This window comes from Rhineura floridana, chromosome 8 (assembly GCF_030035675.1).
Source record: "Rhineura floridana isolate rRhiFlo1 chromosome 8, rRhiFlo1.hap2, whole genome shotgun sequence".
Lineage (NCBI taxonomy): Eukaryota > Metazoa > Chordata > Lepidosauria > Squamata > Rhineuridae > Rhineura > Rhineura floridana.
The window spans coordinates 26228221-26253290 of NC_084487.1; the positions used below are offsets into that span (position 1 = coordinate 26228221).

The 25070-nt window shown below is 42.1% G+C and overlaps 1 protein-coding gene across 5 annotated transcripts in view; it reads left to right on the forward strand.

Annotated features, from left to right (window-relative positions):
• The first annotated feature begins 1809 nt into the window (after positions 1 to 1809).
• The window catches only part of KDM5A (lysine demethylase 5A), a 62535-nt gene continuing 39274 nt past the window's right edge, over positions 1810 to 25070 (forward strand). For 2 of the 5 annotated variants that reach the window (XM_061638663.1, XM_061638668.1), the window contains exons 1-7: positions 9467 to 10255; positions 13145 to 13222; positions 14453 to 14575; positions 16362 to 16532; positions 16992 to 17126; positions 21195 to 21300; positions 22331 to 22419. In XM_061638663.1, coding sequence (XP_061494647.1) covers positions 10079 to 10255; positions 13145 to 13222; positions 14453 to 14575; positions 16362 to 16532; positions 16992 to 17126; positions 21195 to 21300; positions 22331 to 22419 — 879 coding nt within the window. In that variant the 5' untranslated portion in view covers positions 9467 to 10078. Of the gene's footprint in view, positions 1881 to 9466; positions 10256 to 13144; positions 13223 to 14452; positions 14576 to 16361; positions 16533 to 16991; positions 17127 to 21194; positions 21301 to 22330; positions 22420 to 25070 lie in introns of those variants that run through there. The other 3 variants (XM_061638667.1, XM_061638665.1, XM_061638666.1) reach the window with 3 other exon arrangements.

Below are 25070 nucleotides of genomic sequence, written 5' to 3' on the forward strand. Positions count from 1 at the left end.
TAGCCCCGTTAACCTGTTTGCAGCATCAACAAAGAGCCTTGTGATACCTTAAAACAATTCTCTGTTTACTCAGAAGCAGTTACCATTAGGTTCAGTGGGACTTACTCCTAGGCAAGTGGATATAGGATCGCAGCCTAATGCTGCAAGCTTATGTACTAATACCTGGGAACATATTCTCTTACTTACAAGAACTATTGAATACAGTGGGACTGAGTTACATGGGAATTATTTCTAGGGAGGTGTGCATAGTTTGTGCTAACATTGCACTTTCATCCATCTTTACTTGGAAATAAATCTGACTATATTCAGTGGGGCTGCAGTCCTATGCCCACTTATCTGGCAATAGAGCCCATTAAATACAGATGGATTTAGTCCTAAATAGGGTTGCCAGGTTCCTGGCCTGAGACTGATTCTGTATCTTTAGGAGAAGAGAAAGTCAGCCAAGTACAGGTGTTCTTGCAACACTGTAATGGGAAAAACCACAAGGTGGAATTCTCCCTTCCCCCTGCACAACTTCTAAAGATACTGTACAGAAGACCTCTTGGAGACTGGGCCTGGCAACCAAGAGGTCTAATGTATCTTTAAAAGTTGGGCAGGGGGAAGGGAGAATTCCACCTTGTGGTTTTTCCCATTACAGGGTTGCAAGACCACCTGCACTTGGCAGCCTTTCTCTTCTCCTAAAGATACAGGATCAGTCTCAGGCTCTGAGCCTGGCAACTCTAGTTCTAAATGAACATGTATAGGGTTGTGCTGAAAATCTGTTAGTCTTTAGTGGTGAAATCCTATGCTTTTATTTACTCAGAAATAAGCCTCATTGTATTCAATGCAAGTGTAGATGGGATTGCATTCCAAGACTGTTTGTTGGTTATATTGCTTACACATTGCTTCCCAAACCACTCTGCAACAAGCTAAATAGTACACTCAAAGCAAATTCAGCAACCTTGAATAGCACTTAAAGCACTCACTCCTCTGCCTTCCCTCTATGTGTGTATAGATGCTTGCCCACTGAGGATTACAATTCACACATCTGATGAAGTGGACTTTAGTCCATGAAAGTTTATGCCTTATACTTTTGTTAGTATTTAAGGTGTCAAAAGACTGTTGTTTTTGCTACAACAGATTAACATACTGTAGGTCTGTTCTGGAAATGTAAAGACAGTCCAAAACACTGTTCTGATATGTATTGTGCTCCTTTAAAAAAACCTTTTATTGCTCATTTGAACATTTCCAAAACTACTTCTCATATAGTATTTTAAAATTATACAGTATTTTACCGTCTTTATCATTCTATATTTTAAACTGTTTTATAGACCATAAATGAAGATGAGATCTTTGCTGAACATCACACAGGGAATCAGTCAGTAACTGCTGGCAGAAGCAGGAATTGAATCTACATTCTTTAGGTTCAGTTTTAGTGCTCATGACCTCAGTTACCACTTGGGTTGCGAGGTTCATGGCCTGAGACTGATCCTGTATCTTTCAGAGAAGAGAAAGTCAACCAAATGGAGGTGTTCTTGCAACACTGTACTGAGAAAAACCACAAGGTGGAATTCTCCCTTCCCCCTGCACACCTTTTAAAGATACAGAAGACTTCTTGGTTGCCAGACCCAGCCTTCAAGAGGTCTTCTGTATCTTTAAAAGTTGTGCAACTTAAGAATCTCTCCTGCTTTTTGCTCACTAGAACAGGAAAAGTTCTCAACACCACCAGATTTCAAACTGGACCCTAATTTTTAAAAATCCTAGTTAAACATTAGCCCCACCCCTGCATAATTGCAGGGCTGGATCTGGGTCAGGTGTTCCTTGGGCGAGCCTGGGGTGGGATAGTGTGTACAGCTCTACTGGAATCCTATGAATACTGTCTTGAGCCCTGTGGAAGAAAGGTGGGATATATATTTAATATTCATAACCAAACCTCCATGTTCAGAAGCAGTATATCTCTTTGAGTACAAGATACTGTGGATATATGGCAGGAAAACGCTGTCATGCTGTGTTTGTAAGTGACCAGAGTAATCCTGGCTATTGTTGGAAATTAAATAGTAAAAAAGATGGAGTTTGATATGATCCAGTTAGTTAGTTATTAGAGTCCAAGGTGAAACTTTTTCTATAATTGAATCTGCATGTTGGGAAAAACTTCAGCTGCTGGATTTATGCATGTTGTTTGGCTGTCAAGAGACAGAAGCCTGGCCTGAGAGGAAAAAAATATAACCCTACGTATGCTTTTACAGCAGCGATCCTAATGCACACTTACTTGGGATTAAGTGACATTAGCGGGACTTTGCGTAAACATGGATAGAATCTGGCTGCATAATCCCTGAAGTGAATTTAATTTGACTGCAGATGTTCTGTTTCCATTATATGTTTGTAAATTGCCTTTACAAAATGTAAAAGGCGAATAATAAATAAAAGAATCAAGAATAGCTATGAGTTTTCCCAGACTAATTTACCTCTCAAGATTATTGTGAAGATAAAATGGGAGAGGAGAATCAAGTGAGCTACTTGGAAGAAAGGTGGGAACCAAATGCAATAAATAAATATCATTCTGGTCACCTTTTTAATTAACCTATGATGCCTCAATATACTGGGTTAGGTCAAAAAGGGTACAACATTCCCTATTCATTAACTGATGAATGGTATCCAGAAGCATCTTTAGTGAATACTAAGACTGAAAGCATGTCCTGGGGCAAAACAGGAATAGCGTTCAGAAACAAGTGCTAGAAAACATTCCCAATTTGTGTTGGTTTCCATTTGTTTGATTGTACTTTAGTAATCCACCTTGGGAACCAGCTGAACGATAGATATAAAACAAAGTAATATATTCTTTTGAAAAGCAATAAGCAAATTAGTTAGCTCTGGCCTGCACAACTGAAGATAAACCAAGATGAGGAAGGTGAGAGAATCCCAGCAGGACCTACACCTTGCTGCTGTGGCCTCCTGCTAAACTACATCTGCAGGCTTCCTCAGGTGTCAGCTGCTACTCCCTGCAAGGCCTGGGTGCCAGCTGAAGCCAGTTGGGGCTAACAAGGGAGAAGACAACTGCCAGAGGGTGGGGAAGAGAGCTCCCTTTTATAAGAGCCACCTCTAGACAAGTCTCCCTCCCCCCCCCCCGTGTCAGGTTTCTTTTAACATGTGCCGGGGTAGGAGTACTCGGGGGCCTGCCATTGAGGTAATATTGGGCAGGGAACGTAATAGCAGTGGGAGGCAGACTGGCCGTTACAGGGGAAGGGATATAAGACATCTTCGTGGTTGCATCCCTTCTGGTCCCCCTTCCAACCCTTGGGACACTAGTAGCTATGCTGGGTACTCCCTGGATCTTACTGTCCTGCTGATGAATGCAAGGTCAGTGACTTATAAAACCACTTTAATTCAGGACTTAATCCTGGATGAATGCGCTGACCTTGTTTGTATTACCGAAACCTGGCTAAATGACCAAGGCTGAGTAGATTTCTCCCAGCTCTGCCCACCAGGTTTTGTGGCACTCCAGCAGCCTAGATCCAGGGGACAGGGAGGTGGAGTTGCAATTGTCTGCAGGGAATCTATCTCCCCTGTCAGGTACCCTGTCCCTAACACCTCCAGCTTTGAGTGTGTGTGCCTGGTGTTGGGTCAGGGAGACAGAGTGGGGATTCTGTTGGTGTACTGTCCACCCCGCTGCCCAACAGTTTCCCTCCCTGAACTGGTGGAGCTGGTCTCGGCTTTAGTGTTGCAGTTCCCCAGGTTGATGGTCCTGGGTGACTTCAACATACATGCCGAGGTTAGACTCACAGGTCCAGCTCAGGAGTTCATGGCTGCCATGACAACCATGGAGATGTCTCTGATATCATCTGGACCAATGCATGTGGCAGGACACACACTTGATCTTGTGTTCTGTTTAGGACAGGAAGAAGGTGATCTGAGGGTGGAGGAGTTCTTAGTGACTCCGTTGTCATGGACAGACCACCACCTGACAAGGTTTAGACTTTGTGCCCCTGGTAACCTTCGCAGGGATGAAGGGCCGTTAAGATGGTCTGCCCCTGGAGACTCATGGATCCAGAAGGCTTCCTGAATGCTCTGGGGGATATTCCCAGTATGGCTGGCGATACTGCCGAAGCCCTGGTCAATCTCTGGAATACGGAGGTAACCTGGGCTGTGAACACTATTGCTCCAAAGAGCCCTCTCCCACCAGGGAAGGCTCATAATATACCTTGGTTTACTCGAACCTTGGGCCTGATGAAACAGCAGGGATGACGGCTAGAGCGACAATGGAGAAAAACTCAGTCCGCTTCCGATCGAACACAGGCTAGAGCCCTTTTTGAGCCTATCATGTGGCAGTGGTGGCAGCGAAGAAAGGACACTTCTCTGCCACCATTGCATCTGCTCAGTGTCGTCCGGCGATGCTTTTCCAGATGGTCCAGGGTCTTTTGGGCTCTGGCCCTACATTAGACTCTGAGCCCTCAGTCGCTCGCTGTGACATTTTTGCGAGGCACTTTGCAGATAAAATTGCTCGCATTCAGACTGACTTGGACTCCTCATTAACTACAGTTGTGCCAGATGTCCCCAAAGCTTCCTCTTGTCATTTTTCTATGGATACTTTTCAGCTTGTAAAGCCTGAGGATGTGGACAGGATTCTGGAAGAATTGAGGGCCACTGCTTGTTTCCTTGACCCTTGCCCATCCTGGTTAATCAAATCTGCCAGAGGGGGAGTGGCAGACTGGTTGGCATATTTAATTAACATCTCCCTAAGGGAAGGTTCTATGCCAACATTGTTGAAGGAGGCGGTGATAAGACCTTTGTTAAAAAAGCCTTTGTTAGACCCTGCAGATCCTAACAACTTCTGCCCAGTTTCTAATCTCCCCTTTCTGGGCAAGGTGATTCAGAGGGTAGTGGCTGCTCAGGTCCAAGTTTTCCTGGATGAATCGGACTATCTAGACCAGCCTTTCCCAACTAGTGGGCCACCAGATCTTGTTGGACCACAATTCCCATCTCCTGACCATTGGCAATGCTGGCTGAGGCTGATGGGAGTTGTGGTCCAACAACATCTGGTGGCCCACCAGTTGGGAAAGGCTGATCTAGACCCTTTTCAATCAGGCTTCAGACCTGGCCATGGGACAGAGACTGCCTTGGTCGCCCGGCTTGATGACCTACGCCAGGCATCAGACAGGGGGAGTGCATCCCTGTTGGTGCTGCTGGACCTCTTGGCGGCCTTCGATACGATTGACCATGGTATCCTTCTGGACCATCTAGCTGGGATGGGAATGGCACTGTTTTGCGGTGGCTCCGGTCCTACCTGACAGACAGGACCCAAAAAGTGGTGCTTGGAAACTGCCGCTCAACCCCCTGGCTGTTGGCCTGTGGGTACTGCAAGGTTCCATTCTGTCTCCCATGTTCTTTAACATTTATATGAAACTGTTGGGAGAGGTCATCAGGAGATTTGGAGTACAATGTCATCAATATGCTGATGACACTCAGCTCTATCTCTCCCTACCACCTGATTGGAGGGAGGGAGTGCTCATCCTAAACCGGTGCCTGGAGGCTGTGAAGGGCTGGATGTGGGCTAACAAACTGAAACTTAATCCAGACAAGACGGAAGTACTGCTGGTCAAGAGAAAAACTGCATCAGGGATGGGGTTGCATTCCCCTTGAAGGAGCAGGTTCGCAGTTTGGGAGTCGTCCTGGATCCTGCCCTGCTGCTTGAATATTAGGTGGCAGTAGCCAGGAGTGCTTTCGGCCAACTCAAATTGGTCTACCAGCTGCGTCTGTTCCTGGAGGCAGTTGACTTGGCCACAGTGACACATGCATTGGTGACATCGAGGCTTCATTACTGTAACACACTCTATGTGGGGCTGCCTTTGAAAACGGTTTGGAAATTGCAGTTGGTTCAAAATGCAGCAGCCAGAATGTTAACTGGAGCACTGCGCAGGGAGCATATTACTCCTGTGCTGGCTCCCAATTTGTTTCTGAGCCCAATTCAAAGTGCTGGTTCTGACCTTTAAAGGCCGTAAACGGCCTTGGACCAATGTACTTGAGGGACCGCTTACACCCCTATGTACCTGCCCGGGATTTAAGATCATCTGCCTCTGGTTGTCTCTGCGTGCCTGGAGTGAAAGATGTTAGATTGACAGGCACGCGGGAGAGAGCTTTTTCAGCTGTGGCCCCCAAGCTTTGGAATACATTGTTGTTGTTGTTGTTGTTGTTTATTACATTTGTATACCGCCCCATAGCCGAAGCTCTCTGGGCGGTTTACAACAATTAAAAACATTAAAAACAAATATACAAATTTAAAAACACTTAAAAAAAACAGTTTGGGGGAGATTCCTGCCTGGCCAGCTCTGCACCTTGAACACAAGCCCATCTGTCCGTTCAAGAACATGAAGGACAGTCTAGCAGCAAAAATGGGTAGCTCTGTTCCCTCCACCCTCAAAGGCAGCACTCTTCCTCGTCCATTTCAACCAGAGGCTGGTGGTGAGGCTCCCCTTCAGAGCCTTCCTCTGCAGCCACCTCTTGTGGGGCAGCTGCCTGAAGCAGGACCACTTTGCAGGAGGCTGAAGAGGGGCCAATTCCACAGAGAGAGGGGGAGGCTGTACTCTACCCCAAGAAGTTTGCTCTGTGCCCTCCCTGTTGGTTTTCTGGAGACTTCTGAAAACGATCTTGGGAGAGCCTTTGGAAGGGATTGAAGGTAGACACTGATTTTATGCCTTCTGCATTAAATTTTACCTTTGTAGTCCCTTTAGTATGTGTGTGTGTGTATACATCTATATAGTATTTTATGTATTTTAATTGCATTTTATGTATTTTAAATTTATTTTAATGTTTTTGTGATTTTACTGTTTACAATTTTATTATGTACATGTTTGATTTTATTTTTGTAAGCTGCCCTGAGTGCCCTATTATAGGGTAGAAGGGCGGGATAGAAATATTTTAAATAAATAAATAAAAAACCAAATATTAGTTATGTATGACAATTCACCAAGGGCCTGATAAAATTTTCTGGTTTCGCTGCCCTCCTGGGACTATAAAAAGTAAATTGAGTGGCGTCATCAAGCACCTGGCAGGCTACAGAATAGTCACTTTGGTGGATCACGTGTTGTGCAGGCCTAAGCCAGAGCACATTGAATCAACTTTCTGTAAATGTTAGGGTTACAGAATGGTAAAAACTGTGAATTTATTTCTGTACATAGTCAAGGTAGAATGTAATCCTAAACATTATTAGCAACTGTCAGCATAGAGCCAGGGGATGCTATTCATTCATTATTCCTTTGGATTTTATGAATAAAGAAGAAATGCTATGAGGCATGACAACCTTTCCATATTTCACTAAAAAAGATCTTTGTGTAAGGCAAATACTTTTTTATTATCTCAGGATTTTCCCAATTAGTTTTTACTGTGTTTCGCTGTGCTAATTGCTGTTTTATGAATTATTTATATTGTCATTTTATTGTTAAGTTTTTTGAAAGCACCCCAGAAACATTGCTGAAGGCTGGTTTATAAATCTTTAAAATAAATCCTGAAATTGGATGGAAAATACAGTTGTTGCTCTTTACCTGGACAAAAGCAGAATCAGAGCATTCCCCCCCCCTTCCGCTTGACTTTTGTTGTGGAGCTGCCTGGAAATAGCAGATTAGTAACCCTTTTGTCCACCCAATAAAAGAGACTGAACAGTCATAAAAGCGTGTATAGTTTGCTTTCTGTTCTTTCAATACATGTTTCAAGCAGATTGTTGATGTTGGTGATTAATGACAAAACTAGGGGTACATCATTCCATGTGAAATAACCTGAAAGAAGGTTATCTTCATAGTATTCAAAACACTGCTAGCTTCCAGGTTTTAGAAGGCAGTGAGTGAGCAAAAGGAAGGGGGTGCTGCCAGGAAGTGCTGAGAAAGGTTATGATTTATTTTTATTTTACAAAATGTATATATTGCTTGATTTTAAATACAACTGCTAAGTGGTTTACAATAAAAACATTAAAATGATAGTAAAAGACAAAGTTAAAAACAGGTATTTTAAATTTTCAAAATATAATTAAAGCCAATATTTGAGCTAAAAACAAATGATGCCGAGGATAGGTATTACAGCTGGTATAGCACAGTGGGAGGAGAGCCTGGCAGGGAGTCTAGAGTCTGTGAGTTCAAATCCCTGCTCGTGTCTCCTGGGTGTAAAGGGCCAGCTAAAGATCACCCCACAGTGAGTTGCTCAGGGGTTACGTTGCCCTGCCACCTGTGCAGCTGTGGGCAAGCTGCATAGTCCCAAGGAGCCCAGTTGCCCCCCAGCTGGCAGGTGTAGACAGGGAAGGGGTTGGCTTGTGCAGCTGTAGCCAGCTGGGTTGGACTAGCCTCAGAGGGAGGTAATGGTAAACCCCCTCTAAATACCGCTCACCATGAAAACCCTAGCCGTAAATTGGGATCGACTTGAAGGCAGCCGTTTCCATGTTCAGGTTTCAAATTGACATCCTTTTTTTGTTTGTTAGGGGTGAGCCTTAATTCACTATTGATTAGGAACTACTTCCCTTTTTTAAATTGACCTGTCAATCTTTTACCACTTTGATGTTTTGTGAGCATATCTGTAGACAGTAGAGGATGATCATGCAGTTGTGTGTGGTATGAAAAAAGTCACCAGCTGGTTTTGCACAGCAACCTGCCATTAAAGTTTCTACTCAGCCAGGCATCTCACTGGGCAAGCTTGGGTGGGCGAAATCCCCCTGGCACGCTTGTACTAAACCCTGGTTAGGATTAGTGTGTCTGTGAAGTAGGCTGCTTTCTCTCAGCCTAGTCTACCCCCAGAGGATTACTGTCAGGATTAAAGTGCGTATGTGTAAACCAGTATTTAATTTATATATATATAGCTGTATTTTTTATCCTGCTCTTGTACACTACTCAGGGTAGCTTACAAGAATTTAAAATCACAATATAATAATAAAAACGTTAAAAAATCACTTTTAAGGGTTTAAAATAGCCACGTGGAGGAAAAGTGGCATATATGTAACAATTTGAAAACATTGAAGTCAGTTAGCCCGTGGTGTTTTTGTATCCGCCCCGACTCGTCTTTTTCTGGTTAGTGGTAAGTTTATTTAATGGCATGGCAATCCAAAGTGTTGAGAAGTCGTTTTAATTAGCGACTATTGCTAAAACCACCCTACGAGGGCTTGTCCTCTGAGGGACTATGAGGGGGCCAGGGAGCTGCGGTGCGGCGCTTCGGTGGGAGGGTTGCTTTGGCGACGGAGAGTGGGCGGTGCCTATTAGGAGTTCTGAAGGCAGTTAAGAGTGACAGGTGCTGTGGGAATTGTAAGTGGGTGGAGTCCAGGTGGTTGGTTACGGGGGGGGGCGAGGGGAGCCATGTCAAGAGAGACAATACAATTGAGGCGACATCCGCGGAGGGGGAGGAGGAGAGAGGCTCGTATTATGCCTCGCGGAGGCGGGCGGGGCTCTACGAGAATTCTACGGAAAGGGGCGGGGCAGAATCTGTTCACACACGGGGGGAATGGGGGAAATGGACTGTCGGCACCGGAAGTTCGCTCGCCGAAAGTTTTCTCCACACAAACATTCACCACATTCCTCCGCGAACCCCAAAGGCCTCGGCCTAACTATTCCTCCTGTTCCCCCTTTGTAGGAGCGGCATAGAAGGCAGGGAAACAAAAAGAGGGGACTCGCGAACCTAGCGTGCATTTGAGACAAGGGCCTTATTAAAGAAAGGAGCACCTCAGCCCTGAGGGAGAGGTGTCCGGGACTATTTTTTAAAAAAAAACCAGGCGGAAGGATATATACTCATCCTCGCTTCCGCAAGAAAGGGTTTTAACAGACGCGTCACTTCCGGCGAGCTTAAAGAAGGGGAGGAAAAGGGGAAAAAAACAAACCCCCGAAGGGGGAAACAAAAACAAACGTGAGGCCTCCGTAGGAGCGGGTTCAACGAGACCCCAGTGCCTGTTTCCGAGGAGCTCCACAGTTCGGGGGTAGCAGCGCTTTCACTCCTCGCTGGGTACCGGGATGTCCCTGCGCCCCCTGCCCCATCTTTGAGCTTCTTTGCCTCCCCTCCTCCCTTCCTTCCTCTCCAGCTTAGCCCGTTCTCTCCCTGGTCCTAAGGCGGCGGCGGCATCTGGATCGACGGCGCCGCCATGTCGGGGGACGACGACGGCCCTGGTGGGTCTCACTACGTGGCAGAGTTCGTGCCTCCGCCTGAGTGCCCCGTCTTCGAGCCCAGCTGGGAGGAGTTCAGCGACCCCCTCGGCTTCATCGGTCGTATCCGACCCTTGGCTGAGAAAACCGGCATTTGCAAGATCAGGCCTCCCAAGGTACCCGGGGAAGAAAGGGATGGAGATGCGAAAGGGGGGGGCTCCTCGGGGACTGGGAAATGGCTCTGGATGGAGGTGGAGTGCGTGTGCATGTTGGATCTTCGGAACTGGGTTTCGGCTTTCCGAGAAGTCACTTTTTCCTTCAGTCGCTGCCCAGGCTTCATTTCTTCACTGTTCCAGCCTGGTAACATCACCAGTCGCCGGGTTTGCGATACTTCGCGTGTGAAAGGTGCCAAATAAGCAAAGCTGGCCCGCAATGGTTTTCTGTAGCGCCTCTATAGTCTCTAAAGGCCACGATCATTCAGAGCTATGGGGCTCCCTTTACGACGGCGCAACTCTAATTTTTTTCTTTTCTTTTTAACTAATTTGTTGGATTTTAATTTTGCATGTGTAATAACGTAAAGATATTTCAAAACGCAAAAACAGGTGGATACATACAAGGGGAAAAAAAAGAAAAATAGAAAAGGGAAGGGGATATTGGGGTGGAGCCCCCAAGTAAGATTTAGAGTTTACTCAGTGATGTATAAATTACAGTACCTACCATCAGTACAGTAAGAGTACTTTCTGTGCAATGGGGGAGGATTTGAGTGTTGACCTTCTGTGTAGAGTTTATGGCACAGACCATGAAGAGTTGTATGGGTCAGCTTTTGTTAGGTTAGGGTAAGGAAGCCTCCCAGGAATTTGAGGTGTATAGTAGTCTCTATTAAAAACTTCTTGTGGCTCGTGTGTAAATGTAAGATGGTACAGAAAAATATATTGCCATTTTGCTTGTTTTTTACCTAGAGACAGCAAGGTAGTAGTGGCGCTCTACTAGTTAACTTGGGTGTTAGTTTAACAAACTATTCTATCATATATGCTTTCCTCTTCTAGTCTGTGTTATACTGTTTCTATAGATTAAAACATCACCTTTAGATATGAGAGGTGATTTTCTTTGGAAAAAGTTTCTAGCCCTTCCTTTGAACACTCTTTTTCTGGTATCCAGGGAATGGGATCCAGTTGCTGCATCCTGCTTTGGATGTTGCTCACTCCCCTTTGCTGTCCAAGGTCAATCTAGATCCTGTCTTCCATCTTTGTTGCTGTATTTTCTGTGTGTAGTATTTCAGCTAGATTTTGTGGCTTTGCATGAAAAGCACCTTTACTCATCCTGTCTTCTTTAATATCAAGAGATGTTTTACCTGCTAGAGCATTTATTCTTTGTTCCCCCTTTTCAACTCCCTCTCCCCAAATAATCTGGAGAATGAGAAAAGCAATAGCTGTTGTCAGAACTGTCTTTTTCTTTGGCAATACTCCTGCACCTTTAAGACCTGTGCCATAAGCAGGTATTCATTAAGTACTGGAAGAAGAGTCCTTCTAGAAGAAGGGGTGGCAACCCCACCTGTCATTAAAAGAAACCTTTTTTGTGTCCCTAGCTTCATGTTAGTGAGGGGTTTCGAAAGTGGATTGGTGACAGTTTTGGAGGCTTCACGGGTTTAGCAATAAGCTTGTGGCTAATTTTCAAAATATATTTCTGTTACTTGTTACTGAAGGAAACAAATCCTGAGTAATGTTGCAGCTCATTTGGCCCATGCTGGGGACTCGGGAAAATATCAGCAATAACAAAAGCTGCAGTTCTGTCACTATATTGTGTTTAAAAAACATGATTTTATTTAGGACAGTACTAAATTGCAAGTAGAAATGATTATTATTTGTACTGTTAAAAAGCACACTGCTTGATTGTGATGACAAGGTTAGATTTCTAGTAAAATAACAGTTCAGTTTATAAAGTTTTTAACCATTTTGCAGCTGAGCATTATGCTTTAGTTTGCAAGGCACATTACTTTCAAGTTAGAGTATATTTCTCAAGTACAAAATAGTACAGTATAACGTGTAATTTTGAAACAGAGTAGCAACAATTCATAAAGATTAAAAAATCAGAAAGTACGAATCTAGCATTTATTAAGATACTGGAACTACCATTCAGTTTTGTAGCTTTCATGTTTTTTTAGCCTCTTGTGTTCTTCTGGAATCCACCTACTTGGCCTTGTGGCATGTTGCTGTGGAAGCAGATGCCTATTCTAGGACCACAGCAAATATGTTAGGATTGTTTGGAGTATCTGCAATTCTGTTCAGCTTAAATGTCTTGATTCTTATTAGCAACCTTTGCACCTGCATCATGATCGTGTTATATTGGCAGATACCTTAAAACCTATAGTCAGTGATGAATAACTTGCCTGACTGATGTTATTAGAAGCTGTAAGCAGTATGCTGTTCTGAATACCTTAGTGAACTATTGCATTGCACGTGTTTTTTATCTTTGTTTATAGATGTTTCTGTGTTTAGCACTAAAAGCTCTTTTGAAGAATAATGAAAGTTTGTAGTCACTTCTCTGGTTGCTTATGTCAAGTGATTTTTCTGTTGTAGAACAATGTTGGCAGGTAAAATATTTTATGGGCCACTTTAATGTACTAGAAAAAAACCTGAAATGCATTTGTTGAGGTCAGAATCTAAACATGTTTACAATGTAGTGAATGTTTGTGTTTCCTTTGCAAAGTATCCCTTACAGTTGTGGGTTCCTTTCATGCCTACATCTATCTGTCTTGCAGGAGTGAACTGAAGGTTTTCTTCGATCTCAGATTAATGCTCCTGCTTGTGTATGTTAATGACCCACATGAGTGTACGTGTTGACAGAATTAGGGCCCCTAGTTTTAAAGCTAGATAGATTCTCAAATATGCCAGCAATATGACTCTTTCCTATCAAGTTTAAAATGAATTAGCCTTGTTGTAATTCAGCCGAAGACAATTTCAGTCTGAAAAGCCTGTGTTTATAAAATATGGGGAAAATATATATGGTGGCGTAAGATTTTTATTGAAGGTTTGTATCTTGAAACTAATGTTCTCCTTTCTCTTTAGGACTGGCAGCCTCCTTTTGCGTGTGATGTACAAAGTTTTCGCTTTACCCCACGAGTTCAGCGTTTGAATGAATTAGAGGTGAGCTTCCCAGCCATTGGCAAAATTTGTACTCTGACTAAAGCCTTGGGCCTGTTTGTTTGGTTTCTAGGTTACTGGCTTAAGAAGCCCCCAGAACATTTTATTTTTTCATCATTTGTATTGGCATGATCAAAGTAACTCCAAGTGTTTATGAACAGTCTTTCATTTTATTACCAGACATCAGTATAAGCGCTTTTTATGCTCTACTGGAAATGTCTGATAACTCCAATTTAAAACACATTTCCCAGAGACTATAACCGTAATTGGGTGTTGGAAAGAATGCATAAGGGCACAAACTATATAGGGGGCATGTGTACTGTCCCAACATCCCTATGCATGTTGTCCCTGTCTGCTGCACCCTTCAGCTTTCTATGTTGAGCAGGCAGGTTTGAAGGGGAATTATAAGCATGCTTGGCTCAACACACTTGGAAACTCAGTTGCAATAGGGAAACCTGATTGTGCAGGGTTTTTGACTGTGGAGGATTTTAAACATGTTCAGCCCACTGTGGGAAGGTTGGGGTGGAATGAACAGCTGATGTATATGGGGGATGTTGAGAGTGGGGCTGGCACATATAGCCCCATGACCCTTACAAAGTTTGTGCATTCATTTGAATGCCTGCCTAGAGTGTGATTCCAGTAGAACTTGTTTCCAAGTAAATATGTTAGAGCTATGATCCTAAGACTAATACCAACTGTAATAGGATCTAGTGAGACATAGACTTGGATTGCCTTTCAGGTAGTGAATAAAACTCTTCCATAAGGCACATAAGGATGTTACTCTGGTTTTGTTAACTTCATTTTATATTGATATCTTTATATCTTACATCTTGATTTGAAAATGCTTAAATGATATGTATACATCTTGCAAGAGGCTTTGAAAGTTCTGAAAAGAGGAAAAGTGAAGGATCTGTATGTAAATATTATCCTTCCTTGGACTTGGATCTGTCTGTTGTCCTCATTCATAATACTTCTGCTGATTTGCAAATAACATCTGTCAGTGCTAAAGGAGAAATTCACCACAGATGAAAAAATGTTAGAAAGCATATGTTCCAATCTGTTATGAGCTGAAATGGCCATGGTTCTGATATGACATTTTCTGGTCATTAACCTTTGGAGACCTTCAGAACAGATGAGCTGATTGTGAGCATGTTGCCGTTCTTTTCCTTGAGCAGTGCACTTCTCTCATACTTAACTTGTATGATGTCCATTGCTGCCTTGGTTTATTAATAGGCAATGACTAGAGTGAAGTTGGACTTCTTAGATCAACTGGCAAAATTTTGGGAACTTCAAGGATCTACATTAAAAATTCCAGTAGTGGAGAGAAAAATATTGGATCTTTATTCACTAAGTAAGGTGAGTGTGAATCTACAATCATTTGGTAGGGTGGTGGTGGTTAAATAGATCAGCTTTCATTACTCCAGTAGGGAATGATAAAATATTGTAGTTTATGGCCTGTACAATATGTTGTGTTCATTGGTACTCCCCCTCCTTTCCCCTGTGTTGATTTTATTGCTTTTTTTCTTGATACATAAGCAGTAAGAAGTCTTGTGGTACAATGTTCTAGCAGACAATAGCTTACTATATCAGCAAGGCACAATAACTTTATAAGTCTTCAAGGTGTTGCAAGACTCTTCGTTGGTCTTGCTGCAGGAGACTAAAACAATTACTCTACTAGAATTTACTTCTGGGCACTTAAGGTTCATAGTACACAGCTTCTTAGTGTTTCTATACCAATTCATGGCATATGCGTTGTGTCATGGCAGAAAAGCTGTGACTTATGGTTTTATTGGCAATAGCTGGTTTGTGAGTTTTACAAATATCAATAAAATAATAAATGCTAAATAATGGTAACAGGCTTTAAGACATGTCAGGCTCTTCTTCCAGTCCTAAGCTTGTATTTATTTAAAATGTTTTAAACCTGCCTTTCCAAAGCGCAAAACAGCTTTCAACATTTAGAACCAAAACCCATAGTATAATAAAAACAAATATAAACAACCTGGTCTCTGTCACCAGCCAGAGGACCAAGGACCACTGGGATGCTGCACCTCTTCATCCCAGAGCATCATGACAAGGTGGAGACCACCCTGGCTCCTTTCATTGCCCAGTGAAAGACCAGTTGCTGCAGCACTTGCTTTCCTTTTCCCTCCCTTTCCCTTTAGTATTTTAACGATTAGATTGTGAACCTGTGTTTGTGTTCTTAATAATTGTACAATGCTTAGATAATTTTAGATGCATTAGGTATAGTAAAAATAACAAAAAATCCAAACTATGCAATAGTACCTTTACCCTCATGGTAATGTATTTGTCAGCTGAATGCCTTCCCAAAAGTGACTTCTTACCCCTCTGAGTGCCAAGAGGGAATGACACAGCTTAGTGGTATGCTATGGGCCCTTTTGAGTTACGTTAGTAGTATTTACAAAACATGGCATCATACATTTGAATTGAGGAGCTTGAAGAAACATGTTGCTACACAAATGTAAAAAAGGAAATATTACAATTGAGTTTTAATTCTATTTAGATTTCTTGGCAGAATTTAAAAGGGTGAAATATAGTCGCTGTTTTGGAGGAGGGCTCTCTGGGGCTGACCCTGACCTTGTTTTTCTCAAAATCCGTTCTTCAAGGCAAATAAATGTTGGTTTTATAAGGCCATTGGGTATCTCAATGGATAATAACAAGTAATCAAATATTGCTGTGGAAGTGGCCTTCATCTTGGAAGAAGCAAAGTCTTTTACCTCATGCAGTAATCCGTTGCCTTGACTCTTTATTGAGAGAGTCTGTGTAACTTCTCAAGTTTTGATCTCCGGCTCTTCTGACTTCTGAGCTGGGCTGCTCAGCAGGTTAAATTAATACTTTTTGTAAGACTGATAGTCAAGTGTAGGATACCCGTGTGTGTTTCTGGCTGTTATTAGTACACTTACACTGTTTCAAGCACCTTGGGAACGACTTCTTGTCTAGTTCCAGGCATCCAAATTGTCTCTATGCTGTTAAGGTTTTGGAGGGAGAAATGAGTTTGTTGATTTTGCAGAATCAAGTAGATGATCTGGTGGGGATTTATATTTGGTCTATGACCTATATACTTTGGGAACAACTTATATGCAGCATTCAAATAAACCACTTTTCTGTTTTACTTTTATTTCAGATTGTTGCCAGCAAAGGAGGCTTTGAACTGGTCACTAAAGAGAAGAAATGGTCAAAAGTGGCTAGTCGTCTTGGTTACTTACCAGGAAAGGCAACGGGTTCGCTGCTGAAGTCTCACTATGAACGGATCTTATATCCGTATGAGCTTTTCCAGTCTGGTGTCAGCCTGATGGTGAGAGATGGTTTTTTTTGCAGGAGATTAATGTGAGATGCAGGATGTTGCTTTTTACTATATACTAACTCAAGGTTTTGTGCTCTTGGGCATTTTGCCTCATGGAAACAACTTGATTATATCCTGATCAGTAGGGCCATGTTGTATGGTGATCTCATTTTGTGATTGTATCTAGTTGCCTTCTTTTAATATCTTTGAGCTCAACCTTGATAGGATGGGGACTTTGTTGGAAAAGAACCAAACATGAGAAGGATTCTTAATTTTTCTTGGTTAGGCAGCAGCAGTTGAGATTCAGTTTTAATTTAATTTTCATGGATGACTCTGTTCCAGATGACATTTGTAATACAATGTGTCATTGTTGGTAGTCCTTTTTCCCAGTTGTGATGCTCATCTTGAAAACCAGAGTCTAACATCCTGGATCCAACCAACCTGGTGTCCTTCTGTGCTCTGATTCTTTAGGGCATCCAAAAGCAAAACTTGGACCTTAAGGAAAAAGTGGAGGTTGAGGACCTCGGCATTGATGCCCAGTCTCCCCCAAAGCAGGGTACAAGAATGAACGTTGTGCTGAAGAGAACCAGACGTGTCAAGTCCCAGGTACCCAGATCACTTGGCTGCTGTAGACAGAGAGCTTTAGTCTTTGCACCAGTGCAGAAGCATTGGAAATGCAACAGCCTTTGTCTGGCCGTGGGGGCTAACTCAAAACTTGTCATGAGGAATCTTCTTTAAAAGATCAAAAGTGGGTATGCTAGATAAAAACACAAGTTGTGCTGGCCTCACTAATGTTTCTGTTGCCAGTCAAATAAGTTAAGAGGAAACAGGTGTGTGTTCGTGCTAGTTTCAGAGTTTTATATCAGTTTGAGCTGGTGGCTAAGCTGAGGAGTTCCTTGGATTTCATTCTGTCTTGACATTAAGGCTGGGTGGACTTAAGCAAGCCACCATCTCTTAACTTCAGCTCCCCACCTGCTGCAATAAAAGGTGATAAACTGGTCTCTCTTACAGGGTTGTTTATATGAATGAAAAGAATGCATGTTTTGAGTATTCTCGAAACCTTAATTGCTATATAAATGTTTAGTATTGGTGTGTGTGAGGCAATGTACTGATGCACACTATACCAGCAGAAATAGGTAAGAGTAGCTATATGGGATCTTGGGTTTAGCTCAGACTTAATTTTATGTTTGTATTGTGGTGGCAGGAAGTCTTAAGAATAGTTTTTATCATGAAGGGAAGAAAGCTTGCAGCAGAGAGGGCTTTCTAAGTAGTGTCTGGTTCTTCTGTTCAAATTCCCCAGCCTTTCAGTTAAAATAACCATTTTGTTTCATGTGGTTTAAGAGTATTTTTTTCCAGAGCATGTGATATCGGGAACTATGTAAACTCCATGAAGGCCCAATTCCTTTTTAACAGATTGAAAGAAATCTACAAAGAATTGCAGCTAGCACTGATGGACATTCCCCCTGTAATTGTTAAACTTTATGTATGTCAAATGAAGAATATTCACTTTGTTTTATAATTTAAAATATTTATTGCCTACTCTTCATTGAAACAGCACTTCCAAAGCAGGGAATATAAAAAGTTAAAATAAAGCACATACAATAAAATACATTCTTAACAACTAGAAAAAACTGCTACAGTAAGAACACAGTAGCCACTGGCATTAGTGTCCAGCAGATAAATGTGCAGCTGATGCTGAAAACTCATATAAGAGTCAGTGTTGTTAGGGGAGGTTGCAGTAGCTCAATTTAAAACATAAAAATACCAGATAGCAAATAAATTGATGATGATACAAATGATTAGGCAAAAGAAGAGTGAACAGGAAGTAGTCTTTTGCTGATTAGTCAGTAGGTTTTAGATGAAAGTTAACTTTTTGCTTAGGTAGGTATGAAATGACATTGATATTTTTAATTTAAAAGTTAAATGCTAATAGTGATGGAGTGAACATTGAAGATCTGGTTTTTTTGCTGAACTTGGAATAATTTGAGGGATTTTCTCTTAAGTGCCAGCACTCGTTACATGGCAGTTTGGCTGTGTAGGCTTCCAAACCCAAGAGCAGAGAGGGTTGTGCCAGTGCAGCAGGGATCTTCCATGGTTCATGTCCTAAGAGCATCTAGTTAATGCAGGGGTGGGGAACTGCATCTGGCCAGTGGGCTGGATCCTTCTCTCCCCCACACCTTCCACGCCATGTTTGACAGGTGGGTGGGTGGCCCATCTGTTAGTCACTTGATGTCACAATAATGACAGGTAATCCTCCTTTGCCTGTGTTTTGCACATGCTGATGATTGGCTGTGTCTTTACTTGCTGATGGCAAGTGGGCGTGGCTTGGCCAAAGCGACCTCAGAGGCTAAATGCGGAGGCCTGGCTCACCTAATTAGGTTTACTGAACCAGTAATTTAAAAAGTTATATTGTGTAGAAGGCATATACATTCCAAGTACCTTTTCTGTTTATCTTTCTGACTGCCCTTTGGTAGTTTTGTAAACAGGTTTACTGCTTTGATATATACAAATCTTTGGAAGTTCAAGTAAAAACAGTGATTACTCCTTGAAGACTTCAAGTAAAGTTTTGTGTGAAATTTTGAATAATACAGTCTCTATTCAAACACAGATCTTTCATTAAGAGGGATCTTTTTTAGTTGATTTTGGTTTATAAGCCATATTTAAAGTCAGAATTGGATGTTTTGATACGTTAGCAGATGATGAGAATTGACATGCAGTTTGAAATTAGACATGTATGAGCATGAACGATCCTCAATATGAAGCTAAAGATAATGGGTTATATGTCCAGCATTAGTCATACTCGGAAGAGACTCATTGAAGTTAAGGACCATAACTAACTTAGGTCCACTGGTTTCAGTGGGTCTTCTCTAAGAAGAATGTGGTTGGATACAGCCCAATTGGGTGATATCTAACTAAGGCTGCAATCCAGTACATGCCTACTCAGAAGGAAGTTCCATTGGGTTCAATGGGACTTACTCTCAGGTACGTGTGTATTGGATTGCAGCCTAAGTCATAATCAACCTGCTGAAAAAAACAGAACCGGGTCATGTCTGTTGATTTCAGTAGGCCTACTCAGAGTATGATTTACATGTCAGTGAGATACCACTCAATGACTAAGAGATCTTTCCCTTCTTTACCTTAAGAAGGTTTAAAATTCTTTATTATTGGGTCTGTTAGTCTCCTAAAGTAATTCTCATGGTTCATCTTGTTTTGTTGCTGTTTTTGGAATTGGATATGTAAATTAGCTTGATGATTCCCAGTGGTACATTTTTGTTGAGTAGAGTGTTTTCCCCAGACTCTACTTATATGCCTCCCTCTGGCCCAACATAAGAAGTATTCTTGATCTTCTTTTTCAACTTTCTTGCTCTGGATATAATGTGGTTTGTAGCAAGGTATATTTCTCTTACAATATCTATCATATAGTGTAAATGGAAAAGGACTGACTTCAATTCGATCCTGACTTATGGCGACCCTATGAATTGGGTTTGCATGGTAAGCGGTATTCAGAGGGGTTTTACCATTGCCTTCCTCTGAGCCTGAGAGGCAGTGACTATCCCAACGTCACCCAGTGAGATACATGGCTGTGTGGGGATTCAAACCCTGGTTTCCCAGTCCAGCTCCTTAACCACTACAAAAATGTCTAGATGGGGATGAAATAGGCCCACATTGGTATTCAAAGCAGTTTATTCTGTATTTGTATTAGAATTTTGGTGTAGCTTTTCCATTGCACAACAGTTCAGAAAATAAAATCACATTTTAAAAAACCAGCAAAATAACTGGATAGAAATTAATAGGAATTAAGCTGGATATCTTGTAAAATGAAGCTTTTAACACAATCTCATTTTTCTGGATCTCACTTTCTACTTGTCTTCTGTTCAGACACTTAGGCAATCTCCATTCACTAAGAAGCAAGTTCCTTTTTAATTTAAATACTCTGACAAGTGTGAGAGACTATTCACTGTTGCAACATTTTATTTTGGAAGTGTGTGAAAAAATGATTTAAGCCTGCTGAAAGATAAAGCTGTTCCTGGATTTGTGAGGAGTTGCAGATTTGACTGTCTAAAAAGACAGTAGAAACACAACAGAAGAATTGAGACTGTGAGGAAAAAAGTCTGTTGGTCATAGATAAATACTGTGTGTCAAAACTGAGACACACACTTGAGAACATCCAGGCCTGTAAGACTCAGCTTCATTAACAAAGGCAGATACTTAGTACCATATTCTATTAATAGTAGAATATATAACATTAAAAAATCTTATTCTTGCTCTTTAATGTTGAGCTCTCCTTTAATAACTGATGTGATCTTAGTTTTTAGTTTTCATTTCAGGACTTTTATTTAAAAATGCATTAGCGGATGGCACCAGTTTGTAGAAATGGGATAGGAAATATGATCTGTTTTTAGTTTTCTTCCTGATTGTGACATTTTGCAGCTAGGTGCCATTCCAGGAAAGGTTAATTGTATTGATTATCTAAAACTTGTTAAACATGATAACGGTAGAGATAAAAGCCATGCTGTCTTCTGAAGTATCTGCTTTTGGCAGTGACCTTGATAAGGATAATGCCTGTGGGGCATGAGTTTTATTCAATCCCATAATGTCTCTGGTCATCTAGCATGAAGAGCAGTTACTTTCAGTGTAAATACTAATGGTGAGTTGATGTGATCTTGTCTTCAGGCAGAGGCAGGAGAGATGAGTAGGAACACTGAACTGAAGAAGCTCCAGATCTTTGGAGCAGGACCAAAGATGATGGGATTGGCGTTGGGAGCAAAAGAAAAAGAAGGTAAAGAACAGCTTCTGAGTCATAAGTGGTCTGAGGGCGTGTTAACTTGTGTAATGTAGAGCTTTAGGACTGGTTCACATGACCCTTTTAGCAGCTGGTGCAAGGTGATGACGGGCATTTAAAAAATGGTTAAAGCGATTGTCTGCCCACGTCATAGAGAGTCATTGGTAAGTGCCAGGTGCTGCAGAGTTGAGTGTATTTGGTTAAATTGTCACTTCTGGAAGTCAGCATAAAACATACTGTGAGACTTTGAAGAAACTTTGAGAGAAATCCGTGCCATGTTTATAATTTAATTTGATTTAGTTTAATCTCATGTGCCATTATGAATCCTAGTTGGGTTTATGTGGGAAAGGTTTTCAGTGAATGTGGTTGTTCTAGCCTACTAAAATGTGTACTTTTGATATGCTATTTGTGAGCTAGTGACTGTGCAGTCCAGAAGGATCTTCCATATACCTCGGCCAGTTTCTGCCCCTTCAATAAATGAGTTGTTAGGAATTTATTTATATGCTTTTGTCTGGTAAAATCTGTGAACTGCACCATCCTGAAGTTGTAAACGGGTTGTAAGTGGGAACTTTGGAAGCAAGGTTGTGAAAATGAGTGGAATGTGTGACAGAATTTTGAGGGTGAAACTTTGAGGTCTTGAAGGAGATTGCATCAATATTCTTCTGGTTTTCATTCCTTTAATATAGATTGTTCACAGGCGGCTTTAAAGTTCTGTTTTACAGCTATTATGATAAACTTTGCTCATCTTAAACACACAAAACGTTTGGGCTTTTAAGATTATTATTATTATTATTAGATTTATATCCCGCCTTTCCTCCCAGCAGGAGCCCAGGGCGGCAAGATGTTACAAAGGTACCAGATTCCATAGGGGAAACATTCTGTGACTGGTTGTGCCATTGCAGTCAGATAAATTATGACTTGTGTGTCCACTGCTTAGTATGCTTTCGTTGCTGCCACATTCAGGACACCACACTGACCCTGTGCAGTCTTTGCAGAGAATATAACTAGTATAACTTTCTCTCTCCAGATGAAGTCCCTCGAAGACGGAAAGGTACTAGGTCGGAGGCTTTTGGCATGCAGATGAGGCAGCGGAAAGGGGCACTTTCTGTCAGCTTCGTAAGTTTGCTCTAGAACATGGGAGTACCAATGCTATAGTCACGCTGAGAGCTACTTCTAGTCCAGCCTGTAGTCGTTGAATTCTAATTCTTATTCAGGCTATTGTTTGCAAATGTTTACTTTAACCACACAAGAGATGCCTGCAAGATGAGAATTTTGAAATTGTGGGGTGTTCTCTATTAGATCACTCTTAAAATCTTGGATAGGCACTTCTGAGTGGTGCCTCTGCGAGCTTTGAGAGTTGGCTATTTTTATGCAATATTATTGGAGAATGTTATTCAGTCTGTTCTTGGCTTTATGCATTGTTTTTGAGCAAGACTGCTTGCAATTGGCTACACACAGAAAGCCTGAGCTAATTGTGGAGCATCCAGATTATTATTACTGTATGTGTATATTTCAGGGGAGAAGCATGTGTAAAATGAATGTATAAAAACAAGCCTCCTCCAGATTTTATTTAGGTTTCAGAACAACCTTGGTGCATTCAGGGTGTTTCAAGAGCAGAATGTGAGACATTTGGGTCAGTTAACAAGTCTAATTATGTGTCATCAATAACATGCCCTAATTATAATTAGTATTAGGGAGATATTGCTGAATTGTATATAACTTTACATACTACACAAGTGAGGATTATGTTTTAATGAGAGAACAGATCATTCTTAGGTTTCAGTTACAGATTGTAAAACTCCCTTAATCTTAAAAGAGATTGTGATCTTCTGTAATTAGCCTTGTCTTCATATAGAGCTCTGTGTAAAAGAGTGCATAGTTTTAGCGGCCAAATTAAAGCACCCCCAAAATAGAGAAACATAAACATACGCATATATAGTCTGCAAAAATAGTATTGTCCAAATACAACAATGCATGACAAGAATAAAAATACATTACAAAGATTTAATTTATAAATATCATTCAGATAAATCACAGAGACCTCAATGGTCAACTCACCTGTTTAATAATATGAAGTGACTTAGGAGCATACACGTGTATGTAGTATATCCTTCCATGAACGATTGTTTGCTCAATTAGTACACTAAGGGTGCAGTCCAACTTGCATTTATGCAGGACTGAAGGGAGTTGGATGTGGCAGATCTCCAGCTGAGCCGGCTGGATCCTGGCTTAGTTGGCCTACGCTGGTGTCAGTCCCTCAGCCTAGCTCAGCTGGGACCCAGCTCTCAACCAAGATTGGCGCAAGTGAAGCTAGAGTAAGCCAGCGTGAGACCTGAAAAAGAGATGTGTTGGGGGGGTGTCAGGGAGGGGCTGAGGTGAGGGGACTTAGGCCACATCCAACTTGTGTTCAGTGTGCTCCTGCAGGTCCCAATCCAGGCAAAAGTTATGCCGGGAAAAAGGTTGGTCTAAGAAAATAATTACAACAGAAATCAAGGAGAGGGCTTACTTCCCGGTAGGGGTATTTGGGAGAGAGCAGGCTTTCTGGTTCCTGTGCACAGCTCCTGACTGAGCCAGCGTTCAGCCAACCCAGAGTCTCCTGAATGGCAATTGGATGTGGCAGAACTTCACGCCAGTTTTTCTTGCTCCAGCACATCTTATGCCGGCTTGAGTCCCTGAGTTCAATTGTTCTGCCTGGATATTAATGTCCTGGTGTTCTGTCAGTGCCTATAAACACGAGTCTTCCACAGATGATGTGCTGAACTGATGAATAAGTGTTTTTCTCAATATGGACACAAACATTTGACCCTCTAATTCTACCCAAATGACCTAATGCTACTTAAATACTTGAATTCAGTCTTTTATTCGTCACATACCTGATCGCTGTTCCGTGTAGGTGAGCGTGCAGGGTGCTGGAGGAAGCACAGAGCAATCTGCCCTGCCTTGCCAGCTTGCTCAGCTTCCATGCTGTCTGTGGAGGGAGGGGCGCCTTTTCTTCTGCAACCAGGATGGAAGCTGAGCAGACTGGCGAAGAAGAAATGGAACTGCCTGTTACGTCTTAACTGCAGAGGAGTGGAGTGATCCATAACTTCACCACCAGGTCACCGTGCTTCTGTGCTGGACACACAGGAAGCAAAAGCCCTTCCTGCACCTCTTGCATAGGAACCAAGGGGGCAGGCATTGCTACATGTTTCTCCTGCCTAGCCTTCTGCGTTTCCAGTCTAGCTTGCAACATTTTCTACTGTTCTGCTTTTCACTCATAAGGGGACCCTCTGTATGAGTAAAACGTTGACTAGTAACTTTTGGGGTTTACTAACAAGGCTGTTGGACTTCATTTTGCTGCATTCATAAGTAATGCTAATATGGGGGAAATGGGTGGTATTCAGCACTAGTCCTACTTGGAGTATACCCACTGAGGTTACTGGGTATGACTAACTTAGGTTCATTAATTTCAGTGGGTCTGCTCTAAATAAGTCTTAGTTGAATACAACCCAGTGGTTTGTGTGTATCCACCTTAATTAAGTCTTGGGTAGAGCAATCCTAAACGAGCTAGGGAGGTGTGGAGTGTTGGATCCTTCACATCTGAAGGCCCATCATGAAACAGCCCTGTTTCATGGCCTTTTTGCTGACTGTCAGCGGTGGGAGGGTTGCCGGTGTTAGTTTACTATCCATTTGGGTGGAGTTGGGGCCTCCGCTGCAGTGTACCCCCAGTGGTGCTCCTCTCTGCTCATGCTACATGCCAGGCTAACCCCGTCACCTCCAGCCACTGA